The sequence below is a fragment of the Protobothrops mucrosquamatus genome, unplaced genomic scaffold (assembly GCF_001527695.2).
Source record: "Protobothrops mucrosquamatus isolate PMUCROS unplaced genomic scaffold, P.Mucros_1.0 scaffold1527, whole genome shotgun sequence".
NCBI classification, from domain to species: Eukaryota; Metazoa; Chordata; class Lepidosauria; order Squamata; family Viperidae; genus Protobothrops; species Protobothrops mucrosquamatus.
This window is the reverse complement of record NW_015387699.1, coordinates 99,680-120,125: the sequence shown is the minus strand read 5'-3', so window position 1 is coordinate 120,125 and position 20,446 is coordinate 99,680. Positions and strand designations below refer to the sequence as shown.

Sequence of the window (20,446 nt, the reverse complement as noted above, 5' to 3'; positions counted from 1 at the left end):
TGTAATAGTGGAAGGCACTCACTTCAGAGCTAATGACAATGTCAATACATAGCTGGGCCTCTGAAACTCCTGAAAAGCATTACACAAATATATAAGGCTATTAAAAACAAAACTGTGCAACTATAAAATCATGTGACAATGAGAAAGAGGTCAAAAATCTCATGAAAGATTTCAACATACTCCAAAACTGAATAAAGCAAATCTATACTTTTTTTTTATTTTTTTAACAATTTGCCAAGACTGGAATGAGAGATAAATAGAAGGCACAACAATTTTGTTTCGGTTTTAATACAAATACAAACTAAACATGAAAAAGTCCCTATTTCAATAAAAAAAAATTTACAAGTTCAGGAAGAGTGTTTTAAAGAGTCAAGTTCTAGACATTTAAAACCTATCCCACAATCCTTGTAAGTGGTAAAACAGTAGTGAGAATTCCTTTTCGTGATCATGTACCAAAAGAAAATATTCTATGAATACCCTTTATTCCACTTTTACAACGCCACAAAAAAAAAAAAGGGTAACGTCGATTTCCAAACAGCAACATCTCAGACTGGGAATGAAGAGGTCCTATGACCCCACCTCCCAAGGGGTGTACGGATTTCCCTGCCCTTGAAATGTTTGTCAGGTGCTAGATTTTCCTATAGGCTCCAGAACACATGCAGGTAAAAAGGGTAATTCCACTGACTAAAGCGCACCTCATGTCAGTAAGGGGAAAAAAAAGAAGAAAAGCGCCACACTTCCATTAGGAAAAAATCACTGGTACCAAAAAAATATATATATATCCAGTCCATATGTCTGCAGCGAGCGAGCAAGGATTTGGTAATTCTTTCTAAAATCCATCTTTTCCTGAAATATTGTTCCACAAAGCTGGAATCTGGGACAAGGACTAGGAAGAAAAATCACAAAACCAAACACAAACAAAATGAGCCAAAATTGTATCAAACGTAGCAGTCTATAACAGGGTAGGACCACATTCCAAGATACCCAAGGCTGAAATTCACAAATCTGCAGGAAGAAGGGTTTGTCTCCTCTCATCATCCATTAATCACTGGCGTTGCCCAATGCCCCTTCCAGTGCCAAATCCTGGTTTCTGAGACATTCCTCCACGTGGAGGGCCTCGAATCCCACCTCCCAGCCCCCCACGGGTGCCACCAGGCCCACGGGGTCTGTTGTCTCGCCGATCACCCTCCCTGGCTGCTCGTGTTTTTTTCTCTTCCACATTCAAGCGCACTTCTCCTCTGAACATGATTGGCTACAAGAAAAAACGAGAGAAAAATCAAGAGACGACAAAAAAAAAAGCCATTCAGAAAGGTGAATAACAGAAGTACAACCCAAGTCTACTCAGAAGCAAGACTCACTAGATTCACCATGATCTCTTTCTGGGGAATACAGGATTGCAACCTAATTTATTTAATCTTCCAAAAGGCTAAAAGATAATGCTGTGGATCCTACCGCCTGTTTCAAAATAGGTATATGTGTTTCTGTGAATTTAAACCACTCCGTATTCCTTTATTTTTTAACAAGTTGGGATTACTTATGAAGTTCCTGTACAAAGCCATAAGAATACTGGATGCTCCCCTGTCCCCATCATACTGGTCTCATTTCAACATATAATAGAGTATTGTTTAGGAGATAAGGGCTATTGCATTTCCTATTCTGTCCTTCCTGAAAATCCAAGAGAACAATTTCGCATGTGGGGTCCAAGCAATCCACAATTATTCACTAAACTGGTAAACTACCCTCACACGTTTACTATGGTTTCAAAAAGTAGCGAAGAATCCTAATATATAAGATTACACAATAGCGTTTTAAAAAAATCTTTCCGAATAACTAGAGTATGAAATTGATATTTGTTTAATAATTATTTTAAATGAATACTGCACATTAATTGCAGTAATAATCCAATTACGGTAACTATGTACCACTCTTGTTAATTCCATTTTAGCAATCATTTGCCAACATAAAAGCAGAAGCATTCCCGTGATAATTTTTTGTTTTTAATGCAAATATTTTCTGTTTTACTTCAAAGGGATAGATATTTAGCAAAGTTCAACATGGTCATAATCACTTAAAGTTTATTAATTTCAATTTAATGTACCCTATTGCCGAGGATCTTCTGAACTGGTTCTGGATCATCAAATACCACAAATCCAAAGTTAGGGAGTTTTCCTCCACTGTTGATACGCAGTTCTACGACGTTTCCATAGCCTGCAAGAGAGTTTCCAAGTTCTTTGATCATACATTAGACTGTTCTGTGAAAATAAGCATGTACTTTTAAACGCCACCAATAGCAAACTCCAACCAATAGAAAAGCAATGTTCACAGCTTACTTTGAAAGAAGTCCTTTAGTTCCGACTTATCAACGTCATGAGGAAGGTTCCCAACGAAGAGCTGGTGACTGTCTGGGTACCTCACAATCCGTCTGGTTTCCATGTCACCCTGTTCTCCTTCCCGTACTTAAATAAATGATAAATTATGGCGTAAGAATATCATGCATGAGGTTAAAGAAAATGAAACAGCTTCTATCTTAATCTTTGTTTATAGTAAAAAAAAAAAAAGCTAAAGTCATTAATTAGGCAAATGAAATTACAAACAGGATGCAACAATTGATCTAGTTATTCCTATTCAAGAGGCTTCATTATTGACATGTAAGTGGCATCTTACCAAAGCCTTCAAAGTAGAATAAAGTAAAGAGCTGTGGTGGTGCAGTGATTAGAATGCAGTACTGCAGGCTACTTCTGCTGACTGCCTACTGCCAGTAGTTTGGGAGTTCGATTCTCACCGGCTCAAGGTCGACTCAGCCTTCCATCCTTCCAAGGTTGGTAAAATGAGGACCCAGATTGTTGGGGATGATATGCTGACCCTGTAAACCGCTTAAAGAGGTCTGTAAAGCACTGTGAAGCGGTATATAAGTCCAAGTGCTATTGCTATCCACCTAGAATTAATTTGGACTCATTCTTTCCCAACTCTTAAGCAATATTTTTGTATTTTTTAGCCTAAGCATTCAATACTGAATTCCCTTTTAAAAACCATACAATATCACCACCATACAATTCTTCTATATGCCAAATACAGAATTTAGTTTTCTTACTTGTCCTAGGACCTCTTTGTAGTGGGATGTTTGTCCGTTGCTCTCTCACCCTCTGGTCCCGCTGAGGTCTCTGGGGTGGAGTTTGGGATTCGGGTTTAGATTCAGGACGGGGCTGCAAAATGTACCAGCACAAAATGAGAGAGTACAAAAGACAAGCAAAATTAAATTTATTCTGTCTGCAACCATTAAGAACCTGTGGAAAACAGGGAAAACAAGCTTAAAAGACGGAATGGAGAAAATTAAGCCCTTTCTTTCACTTAGCACACTTGGCGTTGAAGCCAGCAGAAGTCATACTGAATTGGAAGCACTGGTGATAAATGCTTCCTTTCCACAGGGTTTTTCATCCATTTCTGGTGATAATAGCAATATATGGTTGCATTTTATCTTTAATGTGGCAGTGTCTCCTCAAAATGATGAGGGGGTTGAAGAATAGAAAACAAGTCCAAATGATATGGCCAGGAGACAATTTTATAGTTAGAAGCAAATCCCTCTAGAACACGGGTGTCAAACCGTGGGCCGGACGCATCACAACAAAACCACATCCACCCTATTGCCGGCAATGGGGAAAAAGTTCCAATATGTCACGTGATGTTATGTGACATCGCGAGTTTGACATGTCTGCTCTAGAGCCTAGTGTTTTTTAACTAAAAAAATGCCCATTCCCATTCTTCTTAATCTAATTTTCTCCTCAGGAATTTTAGAAAGAGGCTACAGTTATTGAGAGTGGGAGAGCCAATAAAATTGATGTGAAACCTATTATTGCTGCTTTTTCTTTTAATATTGTGTTTACTTGAAATCCCCAAGTTAAGAACATCCAACTTACAGATAACTTGCATAGGCTGCCTCTTACTAAAAATGGCAGATGGCACTCTCCTTAAGCCAACGAACTGCTGAAGTTATGCAATGTTTTCATGAATTGCTGGAGCTGCATATTTTTTATAGCCTATTTTCAGTGATTTTCAACATTCATTGAAACATTACGCAACTTCAGCAGTTTGCTGGTTTAAGGAAGGAGAGTGCCATTTGCCACCTATGCTGAACACGCCATAAACTATTGACTGGTGCTGAAAATTCAAATTAATTGTAAATTCAAGGCATCTATAGATTGTATTAAACCTGTTGATTACTCTTGCATGCATTTGGTGGGCGGTTCCTACCTGTGATGTAGGCAATTTGACAACATGGGGTGGTATGCCCGATACTGGAACTGCTCCACTGGGTGGTAAATTCTTACTGGTCACAGATGCCCATGAAGATGTCTGGGGAAAAAAAGCTTTATTAATGATAGAAGATACCTATGTTCTTCAAGGCTGCCCCTCTCAACTTCTAGCATTTTTTGCAATTCCACTGGTACAGTCTCATTTATTTACATGATTAAGTATATACTCAATATTTAATATTTGTCACCATTTAAATTTTTCCTTCAAATTATCTCAGCAGTTAAGAATAAAACTTAAAAATAATTGGTTCTAAGTACTAGCAATTAACAAGAACAAAGATAATTAATTTTGCCTACTAAAATTGCCTTTCAATGCTTTGTTACTGCATAGCTCAGGGGTCTTCAAACTTGGCCCTTTTATGACTTGTGGACTTCAACTCCCAGAATTCCCCAGCTAGGCACGCTGGCTGGGGAATTCTGGGAGTTAAAGTCCACATGTCATAAAAGGGCCAAGTTTGAAGACCCCTGGCATAGTTAAACCATAAATCGGAAGATTTATAGACATCTGTTTCTTATATCATACTACATTTCGATGCAAATACTGATGCTTATGTCGGAGTTCCTTCCCACTATGGAGTGCTTTCCATAAGCGGAATGACTAAATCTAACAAAGGCATAATACGTTAAACAGTTCTCTGTGTTGTATAACCATAATCTCAGCTGCAAATAGGACTTAGATAAATCTCATTATCACACTGTAGGTCACAGTAATGAATTGCAAGTAGTTGTTTCAAATTTCCTCAACTGCTGGTTGGTTTCCAGAAATATGGTATATTTGTCACTGGGTGTCTATGGAGATATTGTCATTTTGTCAATAAGCTGTAAGTGAAACATCTTATAACTGTATAGCAGGGGTGTCAAACTGCCGGTCCACAGGCCAGGCGCGTCACACGGAAGCCACACCCACCCCATTGTCAGCAATGGCAAAACTGTCCCGATGTGTTGCGCGACATCACATGACGCACGAGTTTGACATGTCTGCTGTATAGGAAAAATGTGAGGATTTGGGTAGTGCTTTCAGTTCACACTCTATTTTAAGGGTATCTATTAGATTGGGTGACACAATAACTTTAAAAACAGATTTAACAGTAATTAATTTAGTGGTGCAATTTTAGGGAACTAAAAGTTCCCTAAAATATAATTTGCGGGATCCTGTTGCAAATGAACATTTTTTAAAAAAACATAAAAGAACAAGTTTATGGAAGGACAAACATAGAAAAAATTTTGTATTACTCTAGAGTCTTCTTGCACAACAGGTGTTGGATCTGCAGGAACTGGAGAAGGACTCTTTTCAATAGTTTCCTCAGGAGCTGCTTCCTCTACCACTAGGTCAGGTTTTTCTTCTTGAACTTCTACTTCAGGCTCTTGTTCAGGTTCAGCTTCTGGTTCCGGTTCTGGTTCTACAACCGGTTCTTCTAGCTGTTCCTCCAAGTCATTGCTGCCGATGAAAGATCTTTTTCATTATAGGCAGCAATTTGTCTACACAGTTCAATAACAATCTTAACTCTTTCTAAATCCTACATAGTAGAGTATTTATACAATGTTCCGTTATTTATAAAATGTTCAACATAATAATTTCATTCAGTTCTATACTGGCCTGCAAAAATGTTTTCTGGGATAAAGTCAGTAATACCTCCATTTAAAAAAAATAAAAGATTCTTTCATTCTTTTTCCTTGAACTACATACGGAAAACATGCCTTCCAAATACATTATTTCCAAAAATGAAAAGAACTGATAGGTGTTTACATATTCTAAGAACAAGATTGCCAATGACTGCTGAATGGTGAAAATTTGACTCTAGAATTAACAAGGGACTTCTGTTCTCTATCAGCAGTGCTGTGAGAGGCCACTTGTAAACAAAAGTGAGGTTAGACTGGATGTTCCGAGAACTGGAGTTTTATTTCAGCTAGAGCAAGAAAAAATGGGGTAACTGGAATGTTGGGTTGACTTACCTGACCGACTGTTCATAGTAAGCTGTTGAATCATCAGCAACTGCCTCTGGAGTCTGTTGCCTTTCCTCAGGCTCTTCTGCCTCTTCCTCAGATTCTGGTGAGGGAGAAAAAAAAAACTTTGTATCCTACTTTGTACAAATTAAGAGGACAGCTCATAATGTTCATTCAATCTTTTATGGCTTACTAAATATATGTACATTTTAGATACATGTACATTTTTATATATGTACATTTTTAATGGACAATAATGGGGCCAAATGCAACACATGGGAAAGAGGTTAAGGTTTTTGGGTTGCTCTGGTTTCCAGGCATAGCAAAGTCTTGAGAGAATAAAATAATAAAATGGAATAAAAGGAATAAGCAAGGAAGGGCTAGTGCATGTTGTCTGCTCTCCCACTCCTCCTCCACATAGACCAGGGGTCCCCAAACCATGGGCCATGAGATTTGCAACCAGGCAATGGAAACAGCGGGCGAGCGCAAGCACATGCATCTTCACTTGCGCATCAAGCGAGCGCGTGCGCTCCATTTAAATAAGCAGCAGGCACGTGTGCACATCGCTTGCGCAAATGGAGCTGCATGCATGTGCACGAGCTTGCCAGCCACTTGCGCGAATCAACCCCTCTCTCCCCCCTTCCCCAGTCTGCAAAGCCGGAAACATTGGGAACTTTGACATAAGACTATGCACTAGCCAGCAAATCCCAATTATAGGTAGTCCTTGATTTACAACCAATCATTTAGAGACAATTCGAAATTAGAATGGTACCGAAAAGTGACTTATGATTATTTTTCAGAGCATCCCTAGTCACATGCTCAAAATTCAGATGCTTGGGAACTGGCATGTATTTATGACAGCTGCAGTATCCCAGGCTCAGGTGATCATCTTTTGCAACCTTCTGACAAGCAAAGTCAATGGGGAAGCCAGATTCACTTAACAACTGTGTAACTAACTTAACTGTGGCAAGAAAGATCATAAAATGGGGCAAACCTCACTCAACAGCTATCTTGCTTAGCAACAGAAATTGTGGGGGATCGATTGTGGTCGTAAGTCGAGGAGTACCTGGACACAGTGACTTTCTTCTCCTGCTTCATATCCACTGATGTCTCAGGAAGGCATATCCTGTCAATCTTTTCATTCATCTTCTTCCTAGCAACTTTCCTCTGACTCAATTCCCAGACTGATATATCACACCAGACCAGCCCCCTCCTTATCTTCCGGAGCCTCCCTTTACCCCCCTAAGCTGCCAATATCCTTGGCTTTTGTTTGACTTCCCCCACCCGAAAAAGCAGTTTCATTTCATGGATAGACCAAAACACTCAAAACATTTATTTTTAACCTTGATAGAGAACACCCAAAACCTATTGTCCCATGCATTCTATTTCTGCCTATCTTCGCCACCAATGTTTGGCTATTTACTGAATTGCCAGTTTCAGAAAAGAGGCTGAACCCATTAGTGAACTGAAGAAGGCATCCCTCCAATATAGTCTTTTCCTATTATTATTTCAGACTGTATAAAGATTTCATCAACTTCTCTATCAGGCTTACATCAATTAATCAGACTAGGACAGCAACACAAGTAATCTATGACTTACAATTGTTCATTTAGTGACATTTGGAGTTGTAACGGTACTGAAAAAAATGACCTATCACCATTTTTCACACTTACGATTGTTGAAGCATCCCACGGTCATGTAATCAAAATTCAGATGCTTGGCAACTGACTCATATTTATGAATGTTGCAGTGTCCCGGGGTCATGTAATCACCTTTTGCAACCTTCTAACAAGCAAAGTCAATGGGGAAACCAGATTCACTTAACCGTGTTACTAACTTAACAACTGCGGCAAGAAAGGTCGTAAAATGGGGCTAAATTCATTTGACAACTGTTTCACTTAGCAACAGAAATCTTGGGCACAATTGTGATCATAAGTCAAGGACTATCTGGAAAGGTCTGAAAATATATTACAATGTAAAACAACACGCTCATGAAGAAAGCATTTCTAATGATAATTCAGTTTATGGTAATTAGCTTTCTTACAACTTAAATGTAGAAATACCTGACAGCTAAACAGAACAAGAGTTGGAAGGGAGATTGGAAGTCTTCTTGTACAAGTCCCTGCTTAAACAGGAGATATCTATACCATTTCAGACAAATGGTTGTCCAATCTCTTCTTAAAAACTTCCACCCACAACTTCTGAAGGCAAGCTGTTCCACTGATTAATTGTTCTAACTGTCAGGAAATTTCTCCTTACTTCTAGGTTAGTTCTCTCCTTGATTAGTTTCTATCCATTGCTTCTTGTCCTGCCTTCAGGCGCCTTTGGAGAACAGGTTGAAAATAGAGGTAAACCAAATTTGGCTAACTCATTAATTCTATTAATAGACAAATACAGCATAGCATCTGACTGAAATGAAAATGGCAGGTTTAAGTTAAGTTAAAGGTTGAAATCAATAGGCTGTTTTCAGTTTAGTATTTTAGTATAGAAAAACAGAATTTCTGATCAAAGGAAGAATGATAAAGTACAGGTTTTCAGGGTCCCATTTTTAGATCTCACAAGTTTTGGGTAGCATTATCCTTTTTCTGGCTCATATCTTTTCACTGATTTTCACTGTTATTGTAAATTTAGTTCTGCTTCCTCTTTGGAAATATCAACAGGTGCTGCTCTTGGGCTTTATACCTAAGCAGAGTCACACATGGTTAATACTTTTATGGAGACATCAAGGGGTTTCAAGGGCTGTAAACTAGACTAAAGTAAAGTAAAAAGTAAAATCACCAGAAGCTTAACAGTGGCCAAATTGTATAATGCTACCATGTAAATAGTGTGGACAAATTCACCAAATCATTAGGATTTGAAAAGAGATCCTACCTTTTTATTATTCAAAGGCATCTTTAAATTATGCAGACAAGTCATGATTTGGCCATTTCACTATTTAGAGGGGTTATTAACAAAAAGAACAGTCATAAACACAAAATTAAGATTATGGAGCTTACCCTCTGGAGGTTCAGCATTCAAGTCACCAAAAACTTCATCCTGATAGCGAAATATGTCATTATGGACATAAAACTTGTTGGCAACTGATCCCTGTAGACAATACAATGTGAAAAATAAAATTCAGCAATTTGTTCACCACATATATTTGATTTCATTCTGTCATCCCAAAATCACTTGCAGGTAGTCCTTGACTTACAACAGTTTGTTTAGTGACTGTTCAAAGTTACATTACAATGGCACAGAAAAATGGAACTTGTGACCGTTTTTCACAGTTATGACCTTTGCAGCATCCCCATGATCATGTGATCAAAATTCAGATGCTTGGCAACTGGTTCATACTTAAGGTCATTGCTGCCAAGTGATCACCTTTTGCGATCTTCTGACAAGCAAAGTCAATGGGGAAGCCAGATTCACTTAACAAACTGGTTTCTAATTTATCAACTGCAGTTATTCATTTAACAATTGTGGCAAGAAAGGTCGTAAAATGGGCCAAAATTCAATGAACGTCTCGCTTAACAACAGAAATGTTGGGCTCAATTGTGGTTGTAAATTGAGGACTACCTGTACTGGAATTTCAGTCCAAAACAGTTTTAGATATATGTGCTATTCAGAAACTACAAGGAAAGACTTGCACAGCTGACTTAACCATTGATTTCTGAATTCTCTCAATCACTTCAAGCAAAATACAACAATCGAGTTCAATGACTAAAAAACAAGAGTGAATTTTCTTAATTTTAGTGATAGACATTCTACTACCGTGTTTCCCTGAAAATAAGCCCCACCCCGAAAAAAAGACCTATCCTGCTGCAATGATGCAGGAAGCGCGGCACATCGCGCGCCATTGCTACAAGGCAAGATAGGTGGGGAGGGGTGGAGTTGCCCCATGCGCCCTGCACTCGCTTCCTTCAGGGGCCCCCCCCAGCCAGGTCATTCCTTGCTCGGCGACCTTCCGTTTCAATCCCCTCCCGAGCCGGACTGGCATGCTAAGGAGGCTGGGCGAGGTAGGCCCGGTCCCCCTCCACCGTTTTGGAGCCAGGAGAGAGTGATGGCAGAAGGTTCCACTGTGCTGTGCGCCGCTGGAGGGGTTTTCTTCACGCTTCGCCCCAGAGATCACCTGCCTGGCGGCAGCCGCCACCTCCTTCTCCTCCAACTCTCCCCTGGCTTGCGCCATGATGGAGTGGCACAAGCCTCTCCCTCCGCCAGCCCTCCATCGCCATCACTGGAGAGAACAGAGAGCGGAGCGGCTCTGCGAAGCTATGCAGAGCAGAGAAAGAAATGATCAGTCTATAATTTTAATAGTAGGTTTATTTTAACAGTGAGAGACAGAACAACAAAAAATCCAGAAAAACGCATTTCAAAAAAGTTATAAATTGATTTGCATTTTAATGAGTGAAATAATTATTTGATCCCCTATCAATCAGCAAGATTTCTGGCTCCTAGGTGACTTTTATACAGGGAGTGCTCCTAATCTCAGCTTGTTACCTGTATAAAAGACACCTGTCCACAGAAGCAATCAATCAATCAGATTCCAAACTCCACCATGGCCAAGACCAAAGAGCTGTCCAAGGATGTCAGGGACAAGATTGTAGACCTACACAAGGCTGAAATGGGCTACAAGACTATTGTCAAGCAGCTTGGTGAGAAGGTGACAACAGCTGGTGCGATTATTTGCAAATGGAAGAAACACAAAATAACTGTCAATCACCCTCGGTCTGGGGCTCCATACAAGACCTCACCTCGTGGAGTTTCAATGATCATGAGAACAGTGAGGAATCAGCCCAGAACTACATGGGAAGATTTTGTCAATGATCTCAAGGCAGCTGAGACCATAGTCATCAAGAAAACAATTGGTGACACACTACGCCGTGAAGGACTGAAATTCTATACTGCCCGCAAGGTCCCCCTGCTCAAGAAAGCACATGTACAGACCCCATCTGAAGTTTGCCAATGAATATCTGAATGATTCAAAGGAGAACTGGGTGAAAGTGTTGTGGTCAGATGAGATCAAAATCGAGCTCTTTGGCATCAACTCAACTTGCCGTGTTTGGAGGAGGAGGAATGCTGCCTATGACCCCAAGAACACCATCCCCACTATCAAACATGGAGGTGGAACCATTATACTTTGGGAGTGTTTTTCTGCTAAGGGGACAGGACAAGTTCACCACATCAAAGGGACGATGGGCAGGGCCATGTCCTGTCAAATCTTTGGTGAGAACCTCCTTCCCTCAGCCAGGGCATTGAACATGGGTCATGGATGGGTATTCCAGCATGACAATGACCCAAAACACAAGGCTAAGGCAACAAGAATGGCTCAAGAAGCACATTAAGGTCCTGGAGTGGCCTAGCCAATCTCCAGATCTTAATTCCATAGAAAATCTGTGGAGGGAGCTGAAGGTTCGAGCGGCCAAATGTCAGCCTCAAAACCTTAATGACTTGAAGAGGATCTGCAAAGAGAAATGGGACAAAATCCCTCCTGAGATGCGTGCAAACCTGGTGGCCAACTACAAGAAATGTCTGACCTCTGTGATTGCCAACAAGGGTTTTGCCACCACGTACTAAGTCATGTTTTGCGAAGGGGTCAAATACTTATTTCACTCATTAAAATGCAAATCAATTTATAACATTTTTGAAATGCATTTTTCAGGATTTTTTTGTTGTTATTCTGTCTCTCACTCCTAATATAAAAACCTACCATTAAAATTATAGATTGATCATTTCTTTGTCAGTGAGCAAACGTACACAATCAGCAGGGGATCAAATAATCTTTTCCCCACTGTACAAAGAATATCTAAATAAAAAGAGAAGATTAAGAATGTTAGAATTCAATGAATTGGAAAAATACTCAGAAAGAGGTATTAGAAATAAAAGAATAGGCAATATGTGAATTGATATACAGATGAAAAAATGAAAGTAAGATTTTTCAAGGATAGAGAAATATGAATTCATACAGTGAACAGTGGAATAAACTAGATTTAATTAATTTCCTTCCATTTTTTCCTAATTCATGTCTTCAATTTCTTTCATTCCCTACTTCTCTTCTTTTTCATCTTGCAAAAGATGTCCTGGCAACAGTATAGGTTTTCAATTTAGCCAGTAAAAGCCAGATAGTGAGATTTCCTGTCTACAACTTGTTAAAGATAGATTTTTATGGTGAAAAATGTCTTACAATAACCTAGCAATACCTAAAATTCAATAATTTCCCTGGCTACATACCTCAGGAGCAAGAACAAAAGTTTGCATGAATCTCCTCATTGGCTGAGTGTTATTAGACAGCTCACCCATGACCTGTACAACAACACCATCATTAATAGTGGCATGAGCATCCACGTGGCGGATCTTTGTGCGGCAATCCTTAAAATTCAGTGACAACACCTTCTTGTGGATATCCTAAAGAATAAAATGGGGAGAAGGAAAAATACAATAAAATAAAAATACAATAAAAAAAAGATTCTCAGAAATGAAATGCAAGTAGGGATGTTTACATAAAAGGAAATATATTCTGTTTTAAATCCAAAACAAATCATTGAGTTCTGAAAGTTCTGACAATCCATTTAGATTGGCAGTAGCTCAGTAGAAAAAATGTAGTACATTTTGACTATTCCAGGTTTCACGTGAAATAAAATCAATAGAAATCTCAGAGCACTAAACCAAAAATCAGAAAACTAGATCATTCTCATTCTCTTCTCATCCTACAAATTTTCCCAGCATCTTCTGCTGTCTCCCCCACCTTAGGCATCACTACTTGTGGCTGTCCTGGGGGCCTATTCTTTAACGTAATGATCTCTGCACTAAGAAGCAAGCTTCCAGTACCTTCACTGTTTCCCTCTCATTCCTTCGGGCACTGCAAAGATTCACATCTTTTTCAAGGAAGACCCTAAGTTTTGCTTTTCCTGCTATCTCCTCCCAACCACTTCTGCAATATTGTGTTCCATATAGGGACTAAACCAGAGGTCCCCAACCTTTTGAGCACCAGGGACCAGTTCTGTGGAGAGCGTTTTTTCTGCGGACTGAAGGGGGCATGGTTTCATGTACTGCCCCGCTCAGCGGCAGGGCGGCAGTAGCTCCGGCGGGACGCTCGGGATGGGGCGGGGCGCTCGGGGGCAGGGCGGCGGTAGCAGCGGTGGAATGCTTGGGGACGGGGCAGCAGTAGCGCCAGCAGGATGCTCGCCACTAGCGCAAATGCACATGCACTGGTCATCCCTTCATGCGGCCCGGTGGCCAAGCAGCTGTGGCCAGGTAGTGGGCCATGGCCCACAGGTTGGGGACCCCTGGACTAAACAAAACCGAACAGAAGATTTTATGCATTTTAGGTTCAAGTATGAGCACAGTATTTGTTTAAAAAAAGGAAGAGACCACATTTATTCCTTTGTTAACCCAATCCTCTTTAACAAAAGGGGCGTTTGTCTTACCTGAACGCCTTTTCTCAGCACGGAGATGGAGAATCCACCAATGGTTTGCTCTGTCTTCCTGCCCATTAGATAAGTCAGTCAAACTTGCCACGCCCGTCCTGGACTAGGACACACCCAGTCTTGACGAGGGTGAAAGCCACTGACTAAAGTCTGACATGTTGGCTCCCAGAACCCTAACACTGAACCTGACAGACCCAAATGGGCGGGAGTGGATTCTCCATCTCCGTGCTGAGAAAAAGCGTTCAGGTAAGACAACGCCCCTTCTCCAGCACAGGAGATGGAGAATCCACCAGTGGGACATACCAAAGCCTCACTGTCCCTGTGGGAGGGAAGCAGTCAGGTCGTGTCTCATCCCTAGATACTACCTGTTGGAGGACCCTCCGACCAAAGGCGTCCGCAGAGGCAAACCTGTCCAGTTTGTAATGCCTTACGAAAGGTGAGGCGAAGACCATGTAGCCACTCTACAAACGTTCTTGATGGACGCCTAAGTGGCCCCATGCCGCGGAGGTAGCCGCACGGTCCTCAGCCTTCAGAACCTCGGCCATGTCCCCCGACACAGTAGACAAGGACAAAAAAGGGGCCAAGGGTTCATCCACCGTTGGCACCTCAAGTGCGTCAGCCAAGTCTGGTGCTGCGCTGAACAGTTTCTTGTCCGTTCCTCCCAGAGGAGGGAAGGTGCCAGGTGAGACCCATTGCTTCCGAACCGCGTTCAAGAAGAGAGATGGACAAGGGACATGGTGTTGAGTCACAACGGGCTCAAAGAACACCGGGTTCGGATCTGAACTGGGCGAAGGGTCCGACTGAGGGATCCGATCAGGGCCTATGTTGGCAGTTGTGCTGGCCTTGTGAAGCAGTGGCAAAAAAAGGGCCGGGTTAAAGTGACCTCCAAATGGCGGAGGGTCTGGGGTGGGGTCCTCCTCCTCCGACCATGGTATATCTGGTTGGTCGTACTCCGCAGATGAGGCCCTGCTATAAGAGGATCGGGATGGTGAGGGAGGCCCGTGGTACTCGGGTGCTCCCGACTGGAGAGGGTAGGATGGGGTACAGGATGCCACTGACTCGGTCCTGGGCATGTGGTAGGACCTGGCTGCAAGAGCCCGGTCAATCGCCTGAGAAATCAAGGCTTGAAGGCGATCATCAGAAGGAATGGTTTCGGGCTCAGCTAACCTGAGCCCGGCAGCTGTGGGATGAAAGTGGCCTCTGGGCCTGAATGTGTGACCTGTGGTGCCAATGAAGGTTGGTGGATGGTGGGACCTTGATCCACCCCAGGAGAAGGGGGAGTGTGGGAATCCCCTCCGGGAACCAGACCCCTTGAGCAGAGGTTGAGGGCCCCAGCAGGAGATCAAAGAACGAGGCCTCTGTCTGTTCCGCCTTTGCCCGGGCCTGCCCTGTGCTTTGGAAAATTCCTTCTCCAAAGCCTGGTGCCTCCTGCTGGCCTGCTTCTCCGCCAATTTAGAAGGCTTCCTTTCGGAGATGGTCTTAGCCTTGGCCTTGATCCTGCCTGCCGCCTCCTGGTTGGAGGACCTGTGCCTTTTTCAGCTAGTGGATGGAGGGATGGTATCCTTAGGATGGGGAACCGTAGTATCCTCCATCCTAATGTGAGTTATCTCAGGTAGTGCTGAGAGGGAACTCTGGCAGCGGATCAATTGGCGGATCAGACTAGTGCAGTTGGAGCAGGGAAATGCTACGGTTCACCCTGCTCCCCTGGCCACCTGACCGGTAATTGACCCTGGGGGTCCGGTCGTGTCTAAGGCCGCGGCAAAATCAGGTGAGTGATGACAGCCTGCCTGCTCGTAGAGCATGCTGTGGTGACATGGCAAGTTGATGAGTGTCAGCACATTTGCGCGGCGGGTGGATCTGCGGAGGCAGTAAAAGCACTCGCATGATGGGTGCAATCCAATCCAATGCTCAGCCCGCTAAATGGTGGCCAGGAGGGATGGGGCACCAGATTGAGGCCTGTAATTGGGCCCAATGGATTGTGTAGCGTTTAGAAAGAGGGAGACTGCACCGACAGGGAACCCCAAGGTGTGTCAGGAGAAGTGCCCCCTTTAATCTTTTTGTGTAGTAATGTACAGGCCGCCCAAAATGGTGGCCACAGCCTTTTCCAGCTCCCTTGTGATGAAGTTGTAGGGGGAGCAAGACCGAAGGTGACTGATGTTACAGGGAAAGGACCCCTCGATTGCCTGGGAAGGATGCAGCTGAGAATAGCCAAAGGAGACCCCCCGCCCCTTTCCCTTGGCCTCCCTGCAGGAGGCAACGGCGGCAGCCACACGGTCCTCAAAATGGCGGCCGCTGCCACAAGGGAAAAAAAAACTGCAGGCTGAATCAGAGAAATCCGGGCCAAACACCCACGAAAAACGAGCCGATTCGGAGGCCGACTGCCACAAAGGAAAGAACTGCAGGCTGAAACGGACAGATCTGGGCCGCACACCCACGAAAAGCGAGCCAATTCGGCACGGGGGTTCGCCACGTGGCTGCCAAAATGGCAGCAACAATGGTCCGATCAAGGGAAGGCCCCCGAGGCCTGAGCAAGAAGGTGAGGGATCTGGGCCGCACACTAACAGACGCATTGATTCGGCCGTCACATGGCTGCTAAAATGGCAGCCGCAATGATTTGACAAAAAAGGAAACCAGGGAGTAGAGGGGGGGTGCCAGCTACAGCACTGATCCCACCGCTGTCCGAGCGAAGAGAAGGAGAACGGAAGCCTCCGTTCTGCCTTAGGATTGGGAAAGGAGTTCAAGCCTCCAACAGTCGGCTGAGGTAGCGCTGATCCCAGCGCTACTTAGGAGACTGTGGAAGCAATGGAGAATTCACCAATGAAGATCTGATCTACCTGCCTACGCTGGGAGCCAAATTTGCCACATCTGCCTGGGCTGAAGAACAAGTCAAGACTGAGTGTGTCCTAGTCCAGGATGGGCGTGGCAAGTTTGACTGACTTGATCTAATGGGCAGGAAGACATCTCCTGTGCTGGAGAAATATATAGTTTGATTAAGCTTTTCTATTTAAATTAGATATTTGTGCCACTATATCCAAAATTCAATCTCTACAGAAGGGTAAAGTACAACCAAGTCTCTGAAAAGTATACAATATTTAATTAAAGTAACATAGCAAAAACCATGAGACACTCGGGGACTATACTGATGCGTAAAGCCTAAGAATGTAGAATGATTTATATCATCTTGTTATTGGCTGTCGCAGTCAAGTAGGAAGTCTTGATCCCTACATCCCACTTTAAAAACCAATTTCCAAGTTTGAAGTACTATTTTTTTTAGACATTTTACATATGACTTTACAAATGCTTACAGATTGTCCATGAACGGCATCTGCTGGTTTTCCATTTGAATCCAAGCCACCATGAACATATGAAGAATTCTTTCCATAAAATCTGTGAGACAAAAATTTACAAACACTGTATTTACATACAATTCCAATCTACCAGGTGCATTTTCATAACATTTTATCTATTGGCATTAAGCAAGAGAGATAGGCTCTTGTTTAATTTGGATCTATAGATAAACAATGATTTACCAAACCAACTTCTGCAATAGATATTGGTAAGGCTCAATCTTTCACCTGCCATGGGTAAGAAATGCAGAAGGAATTTTGATATTATTTCAGGCTTGTCACAATAAAAAACTAAAACTAAATAAAAAATTTAAAGACTAAAAATTGGGGAACATCAGGTTTTATTTAAGTCATTAACCTCACGTATCTCTTCTAAGTATGTTCAGTTAATTGCTCTCATTTAAGTTGTTTAGTATCTAAAGCCTTCAGCTCTTTTGCAGAAAATTTATTTGGATCCTACTTATATAATTTAAAATATAATAACTTACAAATTCCATCAACTCAAGCAAAGCTTAATAGAAAGGAGTTGGGGGAATTGTAGTTTGAAATAATGCAATCGATCAGTTTGGGCTTGTTTCCTGATTTTTAGTTATGCATTCTTTGCAAGCTCTTGTACCTTACTGCTGTATGTTATAATGTATTCATATAATTAAGAGACACTAGCACTCACCATCTTTTTTTTTAAATAAAAAGCTACTTACAGTCTAAACAAAATATCAGCAAAGAACATCATTTATTTTCCCTTGGCTTGTGCCAAGGAGATAAATAGAATTCCAAGCCAAAATCTGTAGTTTAATCTTGCTGAAATCAGTGGAAAGATAGTGCCCATAAAGTGATGAATTTAAAATAAATTAATAAATATATGCATACATATTTCATGGGAAGGGAAGGGAAGGAAAATCTTCAGACTGAGAAAGTCCCTAATTGAAATAAATGTTATATTGGGGTTTGTTTGTTTCTCCTGTTAATATGTTGGCCATGTGCCTCAACGTTTATTGAAAGGGGAGGAGGAAACCAGGGCCTCTGGTAACAGATTCTAATTTTAATTAATTGATTTTCCATCATCAAGCAAGAGCAGAACACCCTATTTCAACTTTTGCTCTGTCAAAACCCAACCAAACTTAAAATATGAAGCTGCATGTTTGCTTCATCCAGGTACTTGATGATAACTTGAATTCCAAATAAACTACTGAAAATGCCCCCCAAAATTGATGTTTTTATCCTAACATGACAAAATGTACATAAATGACATGACTACATATGTATTTCCTAACATATGCAATTATTATTCAAGACATACAATCAAGCAGTAAACAACAGCCTAATCAAGAAGCTACCAAGGAGAAAGTAACATCCCACCAACACTGAAAGAACAACCTATGGTATATAAACAGAAAGGAAATCCCTCTCCTTTCTACCAGTGAAGAATTATCTAGTCTGGTAACAATAAGCCTGCAAACAAACAGGCAAGCTCAGAGTAAGGATTCCACAGTTCAACCCTGAGTACATATATTCTCTTCTACTGGTATTATTTATGAATTTCTCCTAATGCATTTTTTATCAAGGGCATCATCATAAAGATGAAAAAAACTGAACTATAGCTTCCTTCTGATCTGCATATTAATTACAAAAATGCAAATTAGGCTGGTTAGCATTCAAATATCAAAACAATTTCTCCACATCTTTACTTTGGTATGAAGCTGAGGGGAATTCCAGAATGTGGAGTTTTAAAAAAAGGCATCTTACTTGACAGAATAGTGCCTCTAAAATACAATATAGTATATTTTCCGATAGAAGTGATACAGATCATCCTCTACTTATGACAACTATTCAGAATCACAACAACACTGAACAAAGAGATTTATGACCCATGCCCAAAGTTACGGATGTTGCAGTGACCCCCTGGTCATGTGATCAAAATTTGGGCACTTACCCTGCCTACACTTAGGAATCCAGGGGAGGCTGCAACTTTCCCCCGCTCACCTGACTGTCTCTCATCTATGCTCTTTTGGCCCCTGCTACCTTACCTTCCAGGGCAGCAAGCCAACCCAAAATGGTGTGCCTCACCCAGCTACCTTGTGTCCTAGTTCTTCACCAAACGTTTGCAGCCAGCTGCAGTGGCCAAAGCAGAAGTGCCTCATTTCCTTTGCTACCTTCTTTTCATACCCTTTTCATTGTTCATCTACCCCCTTTTTGGACCCAGCTTCTCCCGCGGCCATTTGCTACACATGGCTAAAGCCAGCAATAGTTCAGGAAAGCTTTTTGTTGCTTGTCTGCCTCCCTATAGGACCCAGCCGAATGCCAGGCCTCCTAGAACCCTCCCCATCCCTCTGAAACACCCAGGCATTCCTTACCTGGGACTCATCTGCTTAACACCCATTATTCTCTATTAATGATCACAATCAGAAGTGCCAGGATTATGGTCTTTGAGCAGCCACATGACATCTCGCTTAATGACTGCTTTACTCAACAACTGTCATTTTGGCCCAATTGTGGCTGTAAGACTAGGATTAACTGTAGTAGAAAGGAGTGAGGCAGTTCGTGTTCCTTTTAAAATCTGCATCAAATAATTACACAATTGTTGAGAACATATTTTAGAGTGGCACAGAAAAAGCATGTAAATAAGAAATCTGCTTGCATACTACCAAATTTTAAGGGGTAATTGTTGTTCTTTAATGTAGCAGGCAAATTGCTAAAAGCATAAGAGTAAGGGTAAGGAGCTGATGTAAGAAAAAGGAATGAAACACAAGGGCTGTGACATACGCAAGTACCAAACAGAAGAACAGGTTAATTTATTGTTAGAAAAGCTTTCAAAGGTAAGTTGAAAACTGTACCTGTGCAGGTAGTCTGGTGCTTGATTCAGCAGAGTATAATACTGTCTCACGAACTCCCGCCCAACCAGCAGGGGACTTGGCTTCTCCATCACCATTTCTTTGGTCAACTGAAAACTGAAAGCCAAAATCTTCATGAAAATCTGAACCCACCTAAAGTCTTGCAAATTAAGCTTAGCTAAGTTAATGTATTATTTATTTCATATTTTATTAAATTATCCTAAAACTCAAGCACTATTCAGGGATATAAAAGTATTTGATTTTCTTCTTCCCAGGCACTCCTTAGGGTCCTTAAGCACATGAGAAAGCTCAGTCTACACTGGCTTTGCATATTCAGCCTGAAATATAGGAGTTATGTCTCACTTCCAGAAATATCTCATATGAAAGGAAAAAAGTTATTGCCATTCAGGTTATTATTATTATTATTATTATTATTATTATTATTATTATTATTATATTTAAATTTATATCCCGCCCTTCTCCTCGCGGACTCAGGGCGGCTGACAATCAATTAAAATACATAAATGACAATTACAGATTTAAAATTAATTAAAAAGAAATATTTTAAACATAGTCCAATTAAAATATAATTAAAACCCCTCTAAAAA

At 41.5% G+C, this 20,446-nt stretch overlaps 1 protein-coding gene across 2 annotated transcripts in view; it reads right to left on the bottom strand.

Moving 5' to 3' along the window:
• Positions 1–230: 230 nt before the first annotated feature.
• G3BP1 (G3BP stress granule assembly factor 1) overlaps positions 231–20,446 on the bottom strand; it is a 31,668-nt gene continuing 11,452 nt past the window's right edge. The window contains exons 2-12 of one of the 2 annotated variants that reach the window (XM_015822344.1): positions 19,842–19,955; positions 16,966–17,047; positions 12,465–12,638; positions 9,251–9,341; positions 6,264–6,357; positions 5,544–5,748; positions 4,249–4,350; positions 3,092–3,203; positions 2,331–2,456; positions 2,099–2,229; positions 231–1,252 (exon numbers count right to left, since the gene is read on the bottom strand). In XM_015822344.1, coding sequence (XP_015677830.1) covers positions 1,046–1,252; positions 2,099–2,229; positions 2,331–2,456; positions 3,092–3,203; positions 4,249–4,350; positions 5,544–5,748; positions 6,264–6,357; positions 9,251–9,341; positions 12,465–12,638; positions 16,966–17,047; positions 19,842–19,936 — 1,419 coding nt within the window. In that variant the 5' untranslated portion in view covers positions 19,937–19,955 and the 3' untranslated portion in view covers positions 231–1,045. The remainder of the gene's footprint in view (positions 1,253–2,098; positions 2,230–2,330; positions 2,457–3,091; positions 3,204–4,248; positions 4,351–5,543; positions 5,749–6,263; positions 6,358–9,250; positions 9,342–12,464; positions 12,639–16,965; positions 17,048–19,841; positions 19,956–20,446) is intronic. The other variant, XM_015822345.1, reaches the window with a different exon arrangement.